This window comes from Talaromyces proteolyticus (assembly GCF_021365285.1).
Source record: "Talaromyces proteolyticus strain PMI_201 chromosome Unknown BGW36scaffold_14, whole genome shotgun sequence".
NCBI lineage: Eukaryota > Fungi > Ascomycota > Eurotiomycetes > Eurotiales > Trichocomaceae > Talaromyces > Talaromyces proteolyticus.
The window spans coordinates 886,125-904,394 of NW_025764290.1; the positions used below are offsets into that span (position 1 = coordinate 886,125).

Sequence of the window (18,270 nt, forward strand, 5' to 3'; positions counted from 1 at the left end):
GTACTTTGGGCCGTACTTTGGGCCTTTTGGCACAAACCATTTCGTGTGGGTGGCGTATCTCGTCGACTTCCTTGGTTGTCAGGGCGAGGCGTTTGTTGAAGCGTTCCCAACGGCTGCAGGAAAAGCAGAATACACAGTTGAGGTATTCCACATTAAGGCGAGAGTAGTGGTGTCCCCTATTCACCCACAAGACCAAAACCATAAATTGTGATGTACTCTTCTCATAAGCAAAGATAATCTTCTGAGGCACAACAAGATAAAGGCGATCATTAGCTAGTAGATGGTCCCTGACTTGAATAAAGACCTGACCTGTATGGTTGCAATCGAACAGAGCAAGAGGTGGGTATTCTTCCTCAGCTATCCAGGCGCGGAGAACTTGATTCTGGAGTCGGTACAAGCTATCCATGCGCACGAGGAGATCCAGTCTATTGGTGTTGCGGAGGTGGTCAGGGCTTCGATTGACAGTGGATTGGTTGTTTAATTATCAATAGGGGCCCAAAAATGGGATCGAAATCGTGAGTGGGACTATCGTCCATACGGGCAGCGGCAGTAAAGTGACTGGCCTCCCAATCATTTTGTTTGGCATTTGGTTCTAGTAGGTGTCACTAAAAGAAGTGACAGATCATGATATAGGATGATCCATAGATTTGAAGCTATCCAGTGACCAAGGGGGAGATCTGTTTTCTTCCAAACGCTCGCTCGGCCTAATTGGAAGTCGGCGAGTTGAAAGAACCTTTGGAAAAGTCGTAGTGATAGATTCAAAGGGCTCTCGCGAGACTTGCTCTCATGGGAAGAAGATATAGCCTCAATATCCTTGAGGCCGCGAGCGACTAGAAAGCAAATAGGCCATATAGCAGCTGACCGAGATTCAATGGATGCCTAGAATGCTTTGATAACTAAAGATACTTGATGGCAAAGATGATCTGGCTCGTAGGATGGCAAATTTGTAACTGTCCTACTAGCGGACGAGAGATGAAAAGGAGAAGGAAACGGAGATTCCGATGGGATGCCTACAGCCCACCGCAATCAGACCACGGCTACCAAGGGAACGGACTAAAAACCCGAATGTTGCTATGTCGAGCGTTAATGCCAATGTAACCTCCTGTTCTAATGCGTCCCGTCAGGAAAAGTACGGTGAGTCTTGCGTGGCGTAGCTCTTCATCTAGTGCTGATATTATGGATGCTGGCGACGGGTCTTTAGTGAGATTCCTCTCTAGTGAAACCTATACTGGGAATGGAGCTTTTTCATTGCCAACAGCATATGAATGATCAGAATTCTTTGGGCCATGAGTGTCGGTAGGATTGACAATAATTATGCGCAACTAATGGAACCATTGATCCGACCATTGGAGACCCTTTGAGCAGTATCTTGAAATTGTTGAGATCAGGAATTGTCGGCCTCCTCTCTAACCCGCTCAACTACGGTCGCTTGAATGGCATCCAAAATTGTATGGTCATCAGTTATGTCACCTTCCAAGGGCTTCTCATGTTTGCCCAAATGATGGAGTAATCCATTTCGAAATAAACACTCCTTGGTTCGTCAGACTATGATAATGATGGGCCTTCTATAGTAGGAACGGAGACGCCATCGTCCGTAGCTAGCCGTTCTTATGCGACTTTCTTTTAGGATTTTGCGTACCCTTTGACTATTCGCGATGGTGATTAAGCTACCTGCCTGTAATGCTTCTGACCTCACCGTGCCCCTGGCCATTGGGATCGGTAGCTCCTGGATTGAAGTCTGGTGTTAGTGACCCCGATTTAGCTACACTGGATTTCCTCCATATTCATCCAATGGCCTCAATGACCTCAATAACTTGCAGGAACATTGGAATGCCAAAAGGCAGACAAAGAAGATGAGCATTGGAACAAGCGTTCTGCATATTTGACTCTGACGAATTGATCAGGTAAGACGCGGTGAGTGCCATGATTTCGCAAGGCTTGAATTATCGGGCACAGTGAATATCAAGATACGCGCAATATTTCACCACGAGTCACCTGGTTTCTGGAAATGGAATATTAATAACTGCAACTATTTATCAGGGCGATTTGCATTTAATCCTCATACCTGATATTACCCCAGAAGTTGAAAAAGGTCTTTGTGTGTGGAGTTACCTTGCGTGAACTACCGCCTCGACGACCATATGTACTCACGATGAGATGAGAATCCTTAGGTACTTTCATGATTTAGTGGTGTTTGAGCAGGCGAGGGCGGTCCTTGGAATGTATCTTTTGAGTTCTTGGAAAACCTGAGGGAACGCATCGTTATGCACCCTTATTTAACAGACGCTGCACCGCCTTTGAATAATTTGGCCAGGTTTTCTAGGTACGGTCATCTAGGTAATACCTTTTTTTCTCTTGCGATAAACTGCAACCACGTACGCGTATATCGTGAGAAATGCCCTAAACCTAACCCTAACCCTGGTAGCGCGATGTTCTACCTTGGCTTTGGCGAGGTCTTGGTTGCGCTTTTTGGCCTGAGACTTGTTGATGATGATGTAGTTGAATTTTAGGTCCATTTCGATAGTGCTTCCATGTTGTTAGTCGATCTGCGTAGCATAGCGTAGATCCTTGGTGGCAAGGAAAAGATTGACACAATGGGTCAACGCTTCGAGGCGACTAATGTTGAGAGTTGGGGGCAGAATGGTGACATCGATTCCAGTCTTGGTGAATACTGCTTTTATTGTCGATGCAATGAGACTACCTTGAAAGGTAGTCTCGATTCCCACCACCTAGTGCATCACTTTCTCGGATGGCTCGATTCTGCTAGGGTTTCGACAACATGCACTAGACTGCACTACCGTGTTCACCTCGACTGGGAATCATGAGCCATCTTGATGACAAGTAACCTGAAGTCCATATGCATTAAGTCCATGATTGGTAGCATGATTACATGAGCATGGTTGGCATGGCACCGAACGTTCGGGTCGGAGAGCATTGCTAGCGCCTTCGGGGAGTGGTTTAGATTGACGATAACGTTGCTTCGTTGGGGTGCGATGACCGTAGTTATTTTTTCAACTTTTCATAGACCTATCACAAAGAGTGTCAGTGAGCGAGACAGTTTAAAGCGAAAAATCTACCTACCGTGTTGAAGTGGGGATACCATCTCAGATATACAGGAGACACTTACAGTTGAGAACAACGCCTTGAGTTTGAGGTTCCCTGAAACCTGTGTCATCTGCGTGTATAGTCCCTTGTCGAAAGAAATCCTTGAAGTGTAATGCGGTTCAGTTGGACGCGCCGTTTGTTTCTCAATACCAAGACGCAATTCTCGCAAATAGAATATCTGGAGGCTGTGATATATTGGCAGTGACTTGACTCTCCAATACGAGGATGGCTTCAGCACATGCTGAGCTCATGCCTATGACGCTTACACAGGACCGTTGACAGGTGATAACATGACTTTCTTCCATGGTGACCATAGCTTTCTGGCATCTACCATTGTGTGTGTAGTGACTCCGGACAGAAGCACTAACAATGTTGATGGTTGACCACTGAAAGTGGTCTTTTGCGTACGAAACAAGGTGACTTGCAGAGCCGTATCAGGATTGTCACTGTCAAGACAACAAACAATGAAACCAAGCAAGCTTGGCAGTAAGTTTTGATTGAGGCCAAATTCGATTTGAAACCATCATCAGTATTGATGGGAGTCTGCGAAATGATGATGATTCCGATCTCTGGAAGGGAATCATCAATCTAATTTGTTTCAGCGCAACATATATGGGCCTTGGAGTTGAAGGAATTGTATCTAATGATACATCCTCAGGGATATCCAGTGGGCACAAGACAAGGTAGATGGTACAGGCCGTCATTTTCTGGCATGGCAGTTTCGTACGTTGCATCAGCTGGTGAAGGAGCGAATTCATCATGACTGGCCCCAACTTTGGTAAAATCTAGAATACGATTGAATAGATTTGAAGGGCACATGCTGGACATGATCGCAAAAAAGATCTATGCAACCTCGTGACATTTGGGCATTGGACGAGGACTATGAGATGATTAGCTTCATTCAGATATTAGACCAACGATACAAACCGTCTAGAAGCCAAGCCTACGACAGGCCAGGCAAGAATGACGTCACGCTATCTCGAACAAGGTGTCCGGGGGAGGCCATCAAGATGGATTAGATGGCGAAGAAGCACAGTCTAGCCAATCGAAATTAATCATTGTTTCGACAGAATAAACTCTTCACGAGTGATTCCTTGCGGACCTGTAGAGTAATCGAAAGTTAGTTTGAACTCTCAATAATAAAGAGTGAGAAAAAAGTGAGGGGCTTAATGAACAAGCAACAGGGATGATAAAAACCACACAGTAATCATATTGTGATGTGAATAATATGTTGTTAGATAATAAGAAGACATACTGACTAGGATGTCTGTAGAACATGAGTTTCCTCTAGAAGTTGTGATAAGAAAAGAAAAAGTTGGAACAGATTGAGGAGGGGGTATTTGAGTCTGTTTGTGGAGGTTTGACTCACATCATCGGAAACCTGAAATGGATGAAGCTGCAGTAAGGGTAGGCCAAAATCAAGTTTTGATGGTCCGAATTGCTAGTAATGGCACCGCGATGGGGCATGATGAAGATACCCAGCGTCATTGGAGATATATAATAAAGAATGGCGGTGTTGCCAGTTCAATTGAAGCTTGAATGTTACACATGTGGATTTACCTGTCACAAAGGACTAAATAGAAAAAAACATGATCGGCATGGCGGTACCTGAGAAGAGAGGCACGGAAAGAGTGAAGTCTTACAAAGGAAGGCATGATAGGCCAATGAGGCAGGTGGCAGGTTGCAGGTGGGCACGTGGGGGCAAGCTTTCGGCCCCCAGCCCCATCCCAGAACAGCATGTCGTCAAGGCCAAATGCACTAGTCTGTTCTGGAAGCCCAGCTAATAAACTACCCCGGACTGGCCCGAACACAGCCAATCAGCGGGAGGATCGTCGCCGCTAGTTAGATTACTGCCGCAATATTTGTAGATACCGGGAAACTCGGGCTTTGCAGTCGAATGGCCGGTCGGCATATTCAGGCATTCTTCGGCTCATTGTGAGGGCGGCTTGAAACTAGTGACACGACGATGCAACTGTGGAGGATGCTTATCGGACGATGCGTGGTTCCGTAGTTTATTTAAACCCAACGTCTGCCTCAGCTCGGGTCAATGAGTGTAGACGACCGTAGAAGCAATGGGCGTTCTAGCAATTCTCACCGCTACCCTAGCCGTACTAGGCCCAGCAGGGGCTGCGGCCTCAGCGGACATTGTTTCTGCAGCTGGCCAGACAGCTAAAATCCCAGGGTGGAGCTTGCAATCAGTCTTGCATGCCTCCGATAACTTGACCGCGTTGGCGAAACCTGGTGCCGATGTCTCTGGATGGTATAGGGTGAGCGCTCGCAAGACGGCAATGGCGGGCCTCATTGAAGCGGGAGTGTACAACGACACCGACTTATGGTATTCGGATAATTTGAACCACATTGTCGATCGCTCAGTCTTTGGCACGGCATGGTTGTACCGCGAAGAGTTCACCGTGCAGCCAGAAGCGGGGCAGCATTACTTTGTCATTACCCATGGTATCACTTCCAAAGCTGATATCTGGGTCAATGGCAAGAAAATTGCGGACAAAACATACCAGCAGGGCGCCTATGGCGGCCACAAGTATGAAGTCACGCAGCTCCTGCAGTCGGGCGCCAATGCGATATTAATCCAAGCGTATGAGACCGATTACCTCTTGGACTCCGCAATGGGCTTTGTCGACTGGAACCCATATCCACCAGACAATGGCACTGGGGTGTGGCGTGATGTCGAAATCTCTCAGACCGGTCCTGTTACCTTGGCCCCGATTCGCGTTGTTCACGACTGGACACCAGGGAAAACCTCAACTAAGATTACCGTCAAGGTTAACGCTACCAACCTGGAAAATAAGTCAGTCAAGGGCATCCTCTCAGGGCAGATAAGTCTTGGTCCAGGCAAGCCACTCATTCTCTCGCAATCCTTCACCTTGAAGGCCAATGAGGAAAAGACTCTTACGGCGACTGGTAATCTCCAAGACCCACAGATCTGGTGGCCAGCAATTTGGGGCGATCAGCCATTATATGATGTCAACGTTACAGTACTGGTCGGAAACAAAGAATCTGATATTGCTGAGCCTCGAAAGATCGGTATTCGCTATGTTGAGTCTGGCTTGAATAAGTTTGGAGACCGTACCTTCAAGGTCAATGGCGAAAGATTTCTACCGCTCGGTGGCGGCTATGGACCGGATATGTTTTATCGTTGGGATTCGGAGTATGTACGACAGAAATTTGAGCTTATGCTAGATCTGGGCATGAACACCGTTCGGCTAGAAGGGAAGCAAGAACACCCAGAACTGTTTGAGATTGCCGATGAAATCGGCCTTATGATCATGCCTGGATGGGAGTGCTGCGACTGGTGGGAAGGATGGACAGTAAGTTGCTTTTCGTTGTCTCAGAGACCAATAGCCCTAATTTCATTGACAGTACAATACCGACGTCCCCAGCTACGTCCGATTCAATGAACACGACTACTGGATCGCAAATTACTCCATGCTGCATGAAGCCTCCATGATGCAGACTCATCCAAGCATCCTCACGTTTCTAGTGGGGTCTGACTATTGGCCAAACGAACGAGCGGCAAAGATCTACGTGGACGGACTGAGTACATGGGATTGGCCCAATCCCATTGTAGCCTCCGCGGGCGAACTAGGATATCCAAAGATTCTCGGGTCTTCCGGAGTGAGAATGGATGGCCCGTACGACTATGTCCCTCCAAACTATTGGTACGGTGGACAGGTTGGCGCTGCTTTTGGCTTTGGCGCTGAAGAGGGTGCTGGTGTTGGAACACCTGAAATTCGTAGTTTGAAGAGATTTTTGTCTGAGGACGACCTCAACGATTTGTGGACTAAACCTAATAAGGGGTTGTTCCATATGTCGAGCAATGTTTCATCGTTTTACGATAGGTCCATTTATAACGATGCCTTATACAATCGTTATGGTGATCCTACTAGCTTGGATGACTATCTGTTGAAAGCTCAGATTATGGACTATGAGGCTACTCGCGCCGAGTATGAAGGATTCGCATCACTGCAAGATGCTCATCGCCCTGCGACGGGAGTGTAAGCTCTATATCCCTATACTCCATTGACTTCGTCTAATGTATACAGAATCTACTGGATGATGAACAGTGCCTGGCCCAATTTGCACTGGCAGCTTTTTGATTACTACCTCAACACAGCTGGCTGTTTCTTCGGCGTCAAGGTCGGCGCTCGACCGGAACACGTCTCCTTCAATTATGAAAACAGGACCATTTACTTGATCAATAGATTCAATTCTTTGAACAAGGGAGATAAAGGTGCCCGTTCAGTGTCTATTGACTTGATTGATACAGATGGCACTCCTCTATCCCATCAGAGCATCAACGTAACTACAAAGCCAAACCATTCAAACGAGATCGCCAAAGTAAGCGGATTCAACAAAATTAAAGACGTCGCATTCCTACGTCTCGTGCTTTCCGATGCACAGGAAAACGTGCTCAGCCGCAACATTTACTGGCTCACACCCAAGAACGACGTTTTACAATGGGACAACTCGACATGGTACTATACTCCCATAACGTCATTCTCGGACTATACTTCCCTGCAGAAGCTATCAACTGCAACCGTTGACACCACCGTCAGCGATATTTCTTCAAAGACGGATCAGTCAACAACAACATTGCAGGTGCAACTGGAGAATAAATCAAAATTACCGGCGTTTTTCATCCGTCTCGTCTTGATTGACTCAAAAACGAATGAGAATATCAATCCTCCCTTCTGGTCGGATAACTATATCACCTTGTTCCCAGAAGAGTCGCTGACATTGACCGTTTCTTTTGACTCCAAGTTATCTTCCTCGCCCGCGGTAGAGGTGTCTGGTGGGAATATTAAAACAACGATTGTGCAATAGTGGACGTGTTTGACATACCGCCACGTGCGCGTGGGAGTTAATCTAGTGTATATGTGTATTTAATTGGATAATATCTCATATAGTTGCTTGGAACAGCGATGATTTTCTTATGATCACTACGGGCCCTTCGTATCACGAGGTCTGCCAAACCCTAATAGAGAAGACAGGCCATAGACACATTGGCATAACACGGAAAGAATCTACACAAATCCAATGAACGGAAGTATGTACTATCAATTTCCAAATATTTACAGTGGAGATTTCAATGTTTGATAAACATCTAGCCCATCGGTTTAAGACGAAGACGGGCCACCAACAGTGATAGTCAACGACTGGGGGTTGGCCGCAATAAGCGCACCAGACTCATTTTCACCAGATGAGTTCACATCATCATACGAAAACGCATACCCCTTTCCATCAACCTCATAATGATGCACCAACTTACTATAATAGTTCGTCGGTGACACAGTATAATAATCCGTCGCCGGCAGACCAGGCTGCACATTACCACCATCAAGCAACAACGTAGCACGATTGAATGCCGCACACAGGATAGGAACAATAGCATAATGCTCGGAGTTGTCACCCGCCTGAATCGCAAATGGTCCGCTATTGCATCCGAAGATATCCGCAGCAGTGGGTTTCGCGTATCCGCGATTGTCACCGCCGCAGGTTAGGGTGTCGCTTCCACCGGTCGTGCATGTATAGCTGCCGGCAGCTGCAGCGATGGTGAGCGGGCTGCTGCTGTAGGTGGACCATACGGAGTTGATATAGTCGGTGAAGTAGTTTGACCAAGCATCTGCGTGATTATCCTGGATATAATCATATGGGGCCAGGGCACGCAGGTAGTTGCCGCTGCTGTCGGTCATGCAGAGACTGCTCCAGGGGTATCCATCAGAAGCGGTTTGGGCGACGAGGCCAGCACAGATCTGGGCGACGGCGTCAGAAGAGAGGCCTTCGGCAGTTTGGACGCTGCCGTCCGTGGTGAGCAGCGAGGCGCCGAGGATTAGGCCGACGAAGTCGACGTAGCTGAGGTTGGCGTAGATGCCACCTGCCTCAGTGTTGGTGAGTTCGATGAAGCCCCAGTTGACGCCGGCGTTAGGGTCGGATGGGTTGACGGGGGAGGGCTCGACGAGGGCAGCGCCGCCGGCGCCGTTGGTGACGACGAACCATTGGAGAGTGCCATCGGCGATGTAGACACGTCCAGCAGAGACGTAGTCGGGGAGGGTGATGGTGGTGGTAGAGCCAGCGGCGCCAAGGGGTTGGGCGAGGTCAGCAGTAATAGCGACAGGGACGCCAGAGGTTGTTCCGGGAGGATAGTACCATGAACCATCAGAAGCAAGAAGAACAACGTTTTTATTGGAGTCTTGACCAATGACATAGGCATTGAGTTGGCCGGCGGACGAGCCAGCCATATTGTTGACGATTGAGATGGGAAGCTGGGCGGCAGAAGAAGTTGCCATTGTGGAATCCTGAACAGCCTTAGATCCTCCTACGAAAGTGCCATTAAGGGTATCATATTTGGTGACGACAATATCTTCTGGACCTCCAGGGTGAACCCGGATAGGTCCAGCCAGAGTCTGCCCGAGCATCATGGCGGCGAGCGCCAATGTCCAATTGGTAAAGGAACGCATAGTGGAATAGGAAGAAGTACGAAGGAATGGATACTTCTTTTGTTAAAAGGCTGAATTGAAGGAATGGCCCTGCAGAACCAAATTGTAGATTGAGGGCAAAAGCATTGTTTATATATGCGGTCCCACTTGTCAAAATCGACACTGAACTCAGGGCTCGAATCGGTCAACTAGTATATTGACATTACAGTGGACCGAATAGTATTCACCTCCGTATGTCGGGAAATTTATGTTGCATGGCCTCAAAGGTCCATTAGAAGAAGAATTTACCTTAAAACTGGGCTGGCCTGATTCCCAGGTCACATAGTGTCAAATCATTGCATTGACTAAAGAGGGGCTACGAAGTTGAAACCGGTCACGCTCATGCTTATACAATTAAGCTATCAGGTCTACCAGCCAGTCATGGCTGTCAAATCTGTCATTGTATATCGAACACCAACATACAAGTCCACGCGGGCAGTAATCGTAATCGCCCGTCCAAGGTGGTATCGTGCATGGCCATATTGAGTAACTACTAGCCAGCTGAGCGAGATAATTGGATTATCGACCGCTGTACGTGTTCCTGCATCTCCCCGAACCTAAAGAAAGAAACGTGGACTAAACCTTGAATATGCTGGACGGCATTCGCGCCCCAGACCGCAGAGGGGTCAGGTCACGGCTTGGTCTAGGGCCGCTACAGGCCGGACAAAAAATTAAGCCGTGGCTCTCCAAATGCAACTATGGAAACGTTCGGATTGGCTAGCTTGTTCCTGGACTAGAATTTAATGCCGTCTGGTGCCTAATTCTAAATAAGCTAATTCTCTTCCAGCTTGGCGTTTATTATTCTCTCGTCCCCTGCGTTACATGGCGGCGCCGCCACATAACGCCTCAAATCTCTCGCAGGGCGGTCATTAACACTTGGGTAGTTTCCCTTGATGTTTGAAGTTAATAAGGAGTCGTAAAATGATAGAACAACCCCGAAAGAGAGACCGATTTAATCCAGTATATTAAGCTATCTCGACTCAATACTAATTATCAGTTGTGCCATTCGATCCTGCGCCGATCCGGATTCTGCCGTCGGGTACGACTCTGACCCCAGGATTTCCAGATTAGGTAAAATGCCTGAAGATGGTTAAGAGTGATTGAAGACGGTAATAAATGGTATCTACTCTAGTTAATACACGGCTGCTTGCAACCCAACGCGGCGTAACCTTGTAATGGATTGCGCTGCTCTGCATTGATGACGCGCCTAAACCTTTTGGTTCACGAATTAACTGAACAGAATACTAATAATTCTTGCGAAGCTTAGTTTTGGTCCTCAATTGCATCGAGATTTTCCGGGCCTCAGGTTGGAGTATGGAAAGTACAATGCTACGTTGGTGCATTAGTTGCCTATATTCTGATACGATTGGTATATTGTGTTTTCTTCTGGTCACATGTACGTATGTAGACCTCAACGGGCATAGTTTTATCAAAAAATAATGACAAATCAACATGTAAATAAAATAAAAGCCGATTCGGGCATGGTCAGTGAAGGTTGGTGGTGTATTTTCTCTTCATTTTCATGCGTTCACCACATTTCGGAATGTCCGGGCTACATTCTAGAATACATCGATGACGTTAATCTCATGAGAGGAGTATGAATCGTCTTCAATTGATGCCTTTAACTCGGCTCCGTAGTATTGATTGTCACAGAGAAAAGAATTGGCCAGTAATAATGAGTTAGTTTCCTGTTAAAATCGTAAGAGCTAATAGCCATGTAACTCAAACCGGGAACTAGTAGACGTCCAGATAGGCTATCTACAGCCCCTCATAATGTCACATCTTCACCAAGTAAACGCATTATCTGCTGATTGCTGTAATACCAGTCACTTAACCCGAACGGATCTGGATCAAGGATTTGGAATTCGTCATTGAATAAATCTTCTGCATCTGTTTCCATCCCAAATCTTCCCGACAGGTCTAAGTCACCTAAGGAAATTGGAACTAGAGTTGGGTCTAGAGGGAATGAGGTGCTTAGTTTCTTAGAGTCAATATAAAGGTGTGCTGCCTGACATAGTAGCTCATAAACTCGGTAGGGGTGTGTTATTGATTCTCCCCGGTTATCGTAGGTGTCAATCTTCAACGAGAGAGCGAAGCGGTCCAAACGATCTAGATCACCTGTGTCTATGAATTGAATAGCGTGTGTGAATAAAATACTAAATGGAACAAAAGGTATGTGCAGAATAGCCCTATTGAACAAACCCCAATTTCTATTAGTATACGATAGAGCAGTAATTTGAGAACTTGGTAGAATAGGGAGGCAGGCACATGGATATTTCAAACGCACCAACTTAGGTATTGTGTCACCAATGAAGGTTCTTTACAACTACGTAGATCTGCCATGCACTTTTGGTGTATATCGAAGACATCGCGGGCAACCGCAATACAGTCATCAGACACATCGCTTGGTAATCCTGGTGCAACGGGCACAGCCCGAAGAATCATAGCCAGGAGCGAAGATTGGCAAACCAAATCGCATTGCAGAAGTATCCTTTGCATGGGATCTGTCTGATCATCGATAATTCTTGTAGTAGCATCCTGAACCAAAATATTAGCAGGATATGTCAACAGAGGCCAAAATATTTTACCAAAGCTTCGCTGTGAGTTTCGTTGATTATGTCTCGTACCTGCCCAGCAAGTGTCTGGGCGATATTACCACGTTCATGGGAAGGCCTGGATAAGCCAACTGGACTATATAGTTGATCATATACCTTGCCCTGTATTCTACCTAGTCTCGTATATAGCGGCTCGGGCGTGTCAGGCAGTAAAGTGATTTCGTCGTCGCGCATATTAGATGGTCGACCCAGTTGAAGAGAAAGGCCTTTGTCAATCTTATAAATGGTCCAGAACAGACGGTTTTGAGCCTCTTGTGACGACTGATCCATGCCCTCCATTCTTGGAGAAAGGCGATGATAACCTAGTGTCTGGCAAAGATTCGTAGCCGCCGAGATAAAAGTCCAAGATTTGGTTGCATTAGAGTTGGCAATGGAGTCAAATGCCTGTTTTCATATTATTCAGTCAGCCAAGATGATCTTTTTAATTGAAGCTGAAGTTCGTACACCCAGAGTCAACGCAGCGATAATTTCCATAGACGGCGGCAGAAAAAGAGGGAGCTGTGCAAGACCATTGTGAAAGTTCTCTCGGCAAATTTGAAAGTATTTTCGGTAGTCACTCAGCCCAGACACAAGGATACGCTCGGAAAATACGTATGATAGATACCCGTTGGCGAGAATGAGATCTAGTTCACTGTAGTCGTCCACTGCAAAATAAACCTTTCGGCAAATTTCAGTGAACTGATCAACCGGTAAGATTTGAGCGATTCGGGCAATTCTAGCATATCCTTGATGGTCTTATTATACACGTCAGCCTGTACCCATGTTGATAATACTTGTGCAAGGTGTTTAGAGTAAACTAAACCTTTTGCCCATCGCAACGCATTTACGACCGCCTCCAAGGGAGGCATTGGAGGACTATTGGCTGCATTATTTGAAATTTGAAATTTGTGAGATGTCTGTAGTGTAGTAGCTGGGGCATTCAGAATTTCCAACAGTTTTTTCAATGATGCGACCACTTCACTCGGAGAATCGCCGTATTGCGGATTTCGGTTATCCACAACAGCCTTGACAAACTTGATTATGTGCGCAGAATGATCCCATTGCGCGTCACCACCATGAGATGACAATCTTGTTTGGTGTGCGGCAATATCCTTGTCTGAGCTGGCTTGGCTGGGATGCCAGACAAGGGCTGTCTCGGACTTTTCTACGCCCCGAGACGCATTCTGTGAGAGGAGAACAGTGAGGCTATCGATGCCTTTTGCAATTTGGTCTATTTTCTGCTCGCTGACATTGTCACGTCAAGATAAGTCCGTAGATTTTGACAAAACTACAAAATACAGACTCACTATTGTGCCGATATCAAAACTCTCTGCTTGGGAGCAACTGTCTTGGACGCGATCGTACTATGAGTACAATTGATTCCCGATGATGCACAATTCGAGCAAGGGGATCCTCTATCACAACCGACCTATAGGTGCCTGTCAAAACTGCCCGAAGAGCCAATGAGGATGTTGAAGATTATTTGCCAAACCTTTCGGGTGCGACATTGATCACACTGTCTAAAAATCAGCCTTCAGTCCGACTAATAATTAACTACTGCTTTGCGTGTTACCAGACATACCGATCGACGCATAATTCCTGTACGTCCATTTGATCTGTCCGCACCATTCACTCCGCGGGATTCCATCTTGCATCATGTTCTGCAATGCATGGAGATGTGATGAATGGACGTCTTAATAAATGGTTATGTATCAGCGCGTCCCGCGGATTTCCGAACCAGGTCAGGGTCTTATCAGATAAGTAGTTAGCGCGCGCCACACTTCCTGCGTTAGGTTTAACGCAAACTTTTGTAATACCCAGCTTGTAGTTTGATTGGCAAGTCAATGTGAAGCATGTATGACCTTCGGGCAATTTAATTCTCGACAAAATCGGGGCAAGTTTACATTTAAGCAACTATCGTTAAGCTATAAGTATGTGGTTCTGCTTTTTTGAAACCAGAAAAGAAATGTTCACAGTCTATGAACATTTTCGAGTTTCACGGCAAAATGGTCCAAAACATCCTCATTACCGGCGCGGCTGGCTACATGTATGAGAAAATGCATGGTTTCAATTGATCGATGCTAACATGATACAAGCGGAGGCTCGGTCCTTTCTGACCTCCTTGCAACTTCAAGCAGTGCACTCAAAGGAGTGAGGTTGTATGCGGCAGTTCGGACTCAAGAACAGGTTCAAGCCTTGTCAAAGCTTGGAGTCAACGTCATCCAGATGGACATCAGCGACGCAGAGACTGCGACAGAAGCGGTACTGAAGAATGAAAGTATGTGTCGAATATCTGATAGAATCTAGCTATGATCAGAGCTGATCTATCTGGTCCTAGTCGACATGGTAGTTCATACCGCAAGCTCTATACTCGCCGATATACCAATTCTCCTTATCCAGGCTCTTGGCCAGCGTCGCCAAGTCAGTGGAAAACAGACATATTTTATTCATGTGAGATGGCTTCACACTGAATATTTAGAGAATATTCACTGATATTAAAGAGTCATCGGTGATCACCATATATTCCGAGGAGGCAGGTTGGCCTGCGGGCGAGGTGAAAGATACCGATCCATTGTTCCAGAAAGAAAAGGAGCTAGCCAGCCAACATCCGGTCGTAAAAGTAAGTTACTTTCAGTATGCTATAAAGCCAACTTAACTGGCTTGCGCTAATTACATTGATAAGACCAACATCGCTGTTGTGGAGGAGGCATTAAAGCACGATGTAAAGTGTGTCAATATTGCTGTGCCAACTGTGTGTGAGTTTGTCAATCACTACAAACATGCCAATAAATACGATTAAAATGGCTACATACCACAATGGTGCGTGGTATTGGGGCTTACTTTGGACAAGATGGCACAGGTACTGGTCAATGGCGAAAATTGTCCGTCAGCATTCCGGCCTACATCAGGGTTAGCATCGAGCACAAGATCGTCTATAAGTTTGATAAAGACGGAGTAAGCTGGTTTAATCTCACTGATCCTTTCCCAGACCAGATAATATGTTTCAGGGCTGCGTATCAGGGGGCTAATATTTCATAGAGTCCACCAGCAGTGCACATCTCCGACTTGGCCGAACTATATGTCATTCTTGTTGAGAAGATCTTGCAAGAGGAGGATATTCCAATGACCGAAACCGGCTATTACTTTGCAATGGCTCATAGAGCACCTTGGTGGCAAATCATGGATGGCATTGCCAACGCCTTATATGCGCGTGGACTTGTGCCTGAGCCCAAGGTACATATCTGGCCGAGCGACGAGATGGCAGCAGAGTATCTAGGATTTCCGGCTGCTTATATTAGAGCAATGGGGACTGCATCGTAAGTTAACTCCTCTTGATCGTTGGGGTCATGAAACACATGTCTAATGAATAATTAGGGGCAATGCCACTCCTGTAAATGCATATCGACTTGGATGGCAACCAAAGTGGACCCAAGAGAAGTTTCTAGAGAGCATAGATGATGAAGTACAGGCCGTTCTCGATTTTGACATAGGCAACACCAATATTTTCAAAGTGTTGCACCCGTCAGAGAATTGATTCCAGTCTGAACGGACATTTACGCCAGAGTCTCAACGTCAGGTATTTCGGCGTCTCTGCTTCTAACACAAACATTTACTAAGTTTTCTTTAGAATAATGATTGGTTTTGAGATGATTAGATATTTATTACATGGCCAGAGTTTAGATACAATCTCAATACAAACGTGACCTTGTACTTCTTGAATTATAATAGCCTTATTAGCATTTTGAATTGTCGCGAGTAGAATAGAATAATGCAGGTGTCTCTCCCTCTTCAGAGATGGCAGTGCAAATTCTTTTAATCCAGCAATATCCCACGCGTCACGATTATTATGCTTACCTAGGAGTGCTCCCAAGCCTGTTGGACCGTCCCGTTTATTGCCTGGTAATTTGATCTATATTCCAGAAAACAAGGGTAAAGCGTAAATTTTTCGAGACCCATGGCCTTCATTCGAAATACTACGATTTCAATCGGTTGCACCACAAATGGCCGTGGCCCTTGGTAAAAACCATTGTATCTCAAGTAATTCCAACTTTGGCAGGGAGCCTCAAATAATCAGTTTTAATAGTAATATCATTGTCCGAACAAATTGGCTCTTGCGTGATGTAATTCCACAGAAGGTATCGATTAAGACCCATCCTCCTCCCAGTAACGATCTATTGATAATTTCTACTAATGACTCAGGGCCAATAGAGAAACTGCCCTTAGCGAGCCAAAATAATTGTACCACCAATTGCTTCTTGTTTTGAGATATGCGAATCATTTTGAGAGGGAAATATCCCTCCTTGAAATAGCTGTGAGTAATGGGATTTAGACATATCAAATCGACGTACATTTCTACATAAATATCCCAGAATATATGGCTCTCTGCCAAGAATCTGTGCGTTTTGTAGACCAGAATTTTGATAATGGTCTTTAGGTGGAATGGTAATCTAGTAGAGTCGAGCACAGAATAGACGGATATATGTCAAGTCGATAGTTTCCTGTCTGGTCACGATATAACCTCCATCTCTCCTTTCACATTGAGCTCGGTTAGTACGGAACGATCCAGGCAATTGTAAGACAGTTGGGCTTGGTGAAAATGCACAGCTTTGTCTTACGCTTACAACTATTTTTTTTTTTCATCTTTATTAATTAGCATGGCAAGGGCTACTTTTGGGGGGTTTTAAGAATTGAAACACGTGGGATGTCAACGGCAGGGATTATGCTTTATGAAGATTTTGAGGACTTTGCAGTCCTGAATTTCGGATCAATCAACTTGAGTATGGAAATTAGAGAAAAGGGGTAATATACAAAATCGCAAAAACTTGTTGGAAATCTTGGTGAAAATAGATTCGCGGAATATATGAGGATATCTTCGGCTGATTCTTTTAGCACTTCAATATCAGCAAGCCACAAGAACGCCCAAGTTGACGGATGAATCTTGTTTCCCATCAATTCGCTTACGTGGCTGAGCAACCTGAAGCGTTCTGGATGGGCAAATTTCTCTTCCACAATGGTAAACGTGTCATGGCTGGTTTGATCGTTTCCCCTGGCATTTATTTTCCGGGAGAATCAGGGCTTGGTGACTGCATGTTCACTTGGGATGCGAAAGTGAGCAGGCCCTGTCCTTAGGTTGTAAACATGAAAATGAAGAAGTCATTGACTAAAGAGAAATAGGGGATACATTTCATATCACCGGACAACGCGCAGTAGTAGCTAGTTCGACAGATATTATTATGAACCTTTCGAATATGTCAAATGTTATTATCTAGTATGGGACTCCATAGCTATCGGTACGGCTGACATACATGCCTACATATTACATATACATATGGAAAAACACGATAGGATCAAGGTCATTAATTAGTCTTGTCTTCTTGCAAAGCAAGCTATAACATGATTTCGTATTGGTCCAAGCAAGGTTGATGAATTGTCAGTTAATTTTTCATTGCCAGATGGGCGAGAAGAAGGACCCCACCTACTCCTTTTTAGCAATATTCATAATGAAGTTGGCAATATGTGGTATTCGACCGTTTCAAGATCAACGCCACTTATGGGTAATAAATGCCCACAAAAAGTATCGTCTATACTGCTAAAAATTCCCATTTTGTCCCTTTAACGCTGTGACCACCAGTATGTAACTTTCCATCTTTCGATGCTATCAATGGAAAAAGGCCATCTTGCACCTTGACCATCAGTCTATGCGTACCCTCTTCGATGTCTTGCGCTCGAATGACGAAATAGTTAAGGCCATTTTCATTTCGATCAAATGCACTGAGATATAATCCTCCTTCATGCTTCCGATTTTTTTGGGGTATGTAATCCTCACTATATCCAATAAACGTCCCTGAGACAGTGTTTGAAAAAGTGAGCCAGCCATTATTCTCATTACAGAGCCAGTAAATGCCGTAGAAGGGAGAATTCGCGAATCCATCTTTCCAAGCTTCGGATTCGGGGTATGCATTTAGAGTACTTCCCCTTAGGGTTATGATTTTTTTAACAATCTCGTATGATAAACACTCCGTTGTGAAAAGGACAAGTCTTCTTTGGTGTTTCTATCTCCAGGGTAGAATCGGTTG

At 45.5% G+C, this 18,270-nt stretch overlaps 4 protein-coding genes across 4 annotated transcripts; 2 read left to right on the plus strand and 2 right to left on the minus strand.

Annotated features, from left to right (window-relative positions):
• The first annotated feature begins 5,166 nt into the window (after nt 1-5,166).
• Nucleotides 5,167-8,045, plus strand: BGW36DRAFT_420555 (putative glycosyl hydrolase). Its single transcript, XM_046219505.1, has 3 exons — nt 5,167-6,431; nt 6,484-7,118; nt 7,167-8,045. Exons 1-3 carry the CDS (start codon nt 5,178-5,180, stop codon nt 7,945-7,947), a joined length of 2,670 nt encoding a protein of 889 aa, XP_046066399.1. The 5' UTR covers nt 5,167-5,177; the 3' UTR covers nt 7,948-8,045.
• A 195-nt stretch (nt 8,046-8,240) lies between these two features.
• Nucleotides 8,241-9,581, minus strand: BGW36DRAFT_433070 (putative glucan endo-1,3-beta-glucosidase precursor; the record flags this gene model as incomplete). The annotated part of the gene is made up of 1 exon (XM_046221217.1): nt 8,241-9,581. The coding sequence occupies one exon, from the start codon at nt 9,579-9,581 to the stop codon at nt 8,241-8,243; it is 1,341 nt and encodes a 446-aa protein (XP_046066400.1).
• Nucleotides 9,582-10,998: 1,417 nt separating this feature from the next.
• Nucleotides 10,999-13,911, minus strand: BGW36DRAFT_390242 (uncharacterized protein). Its single transcript, XM_046217454.1, has 9 exons — nt 13,776-13,911; nt 13,686-13,709; nt 13,501-13,622; nt 13,017-13,438; nt 12,659-12,948; nt 12,188-12,598; nt 11,887-12,137; nt 11,613-11,788; nt 10,999-11,555 (listed from the first exon to the last, which is right to left on the minus strand). The coding sequence occupies exons 1-9, from the start codon at nt 13,839-13,841 to the stop codon at nt 11,368-11,370; spliced, it is 1,950 nt and encodes a 649-aa protein (XP_046066401.1). The 5' UTR covers nt 13,842-13,911; the 3' UTR covers nt 10,999-11,367.
• A 288-nt stretch (nt 13,912-14,199) lies between these two features.
• BGW36DRAFT_433072 (uncharacterized protein) lies at nt 14,200-15,728 on the plus strand (the record flags this gene model as incomplete). The annotated part of the gene is made up of 8 exons (XM_046221218.1): nt 14,200-14,240; nt 14,290-14,471; nt 14,532-14,644; nt 14,697-14,813; nt 14,877-14,949; nt 15,045-15,148; nt 15,233-15,510; nt 15,569-15,728. 8 exons carry the CDS (start codon nt 14,200-14,202, stop codon nt 15,726-15,728), a joined length of 1,068 nt encoding a protein of 355 aa, XP_046066402.1.
• Nucleotides 15,729-18,270: the final 2,542 nt, after the last annotated feature.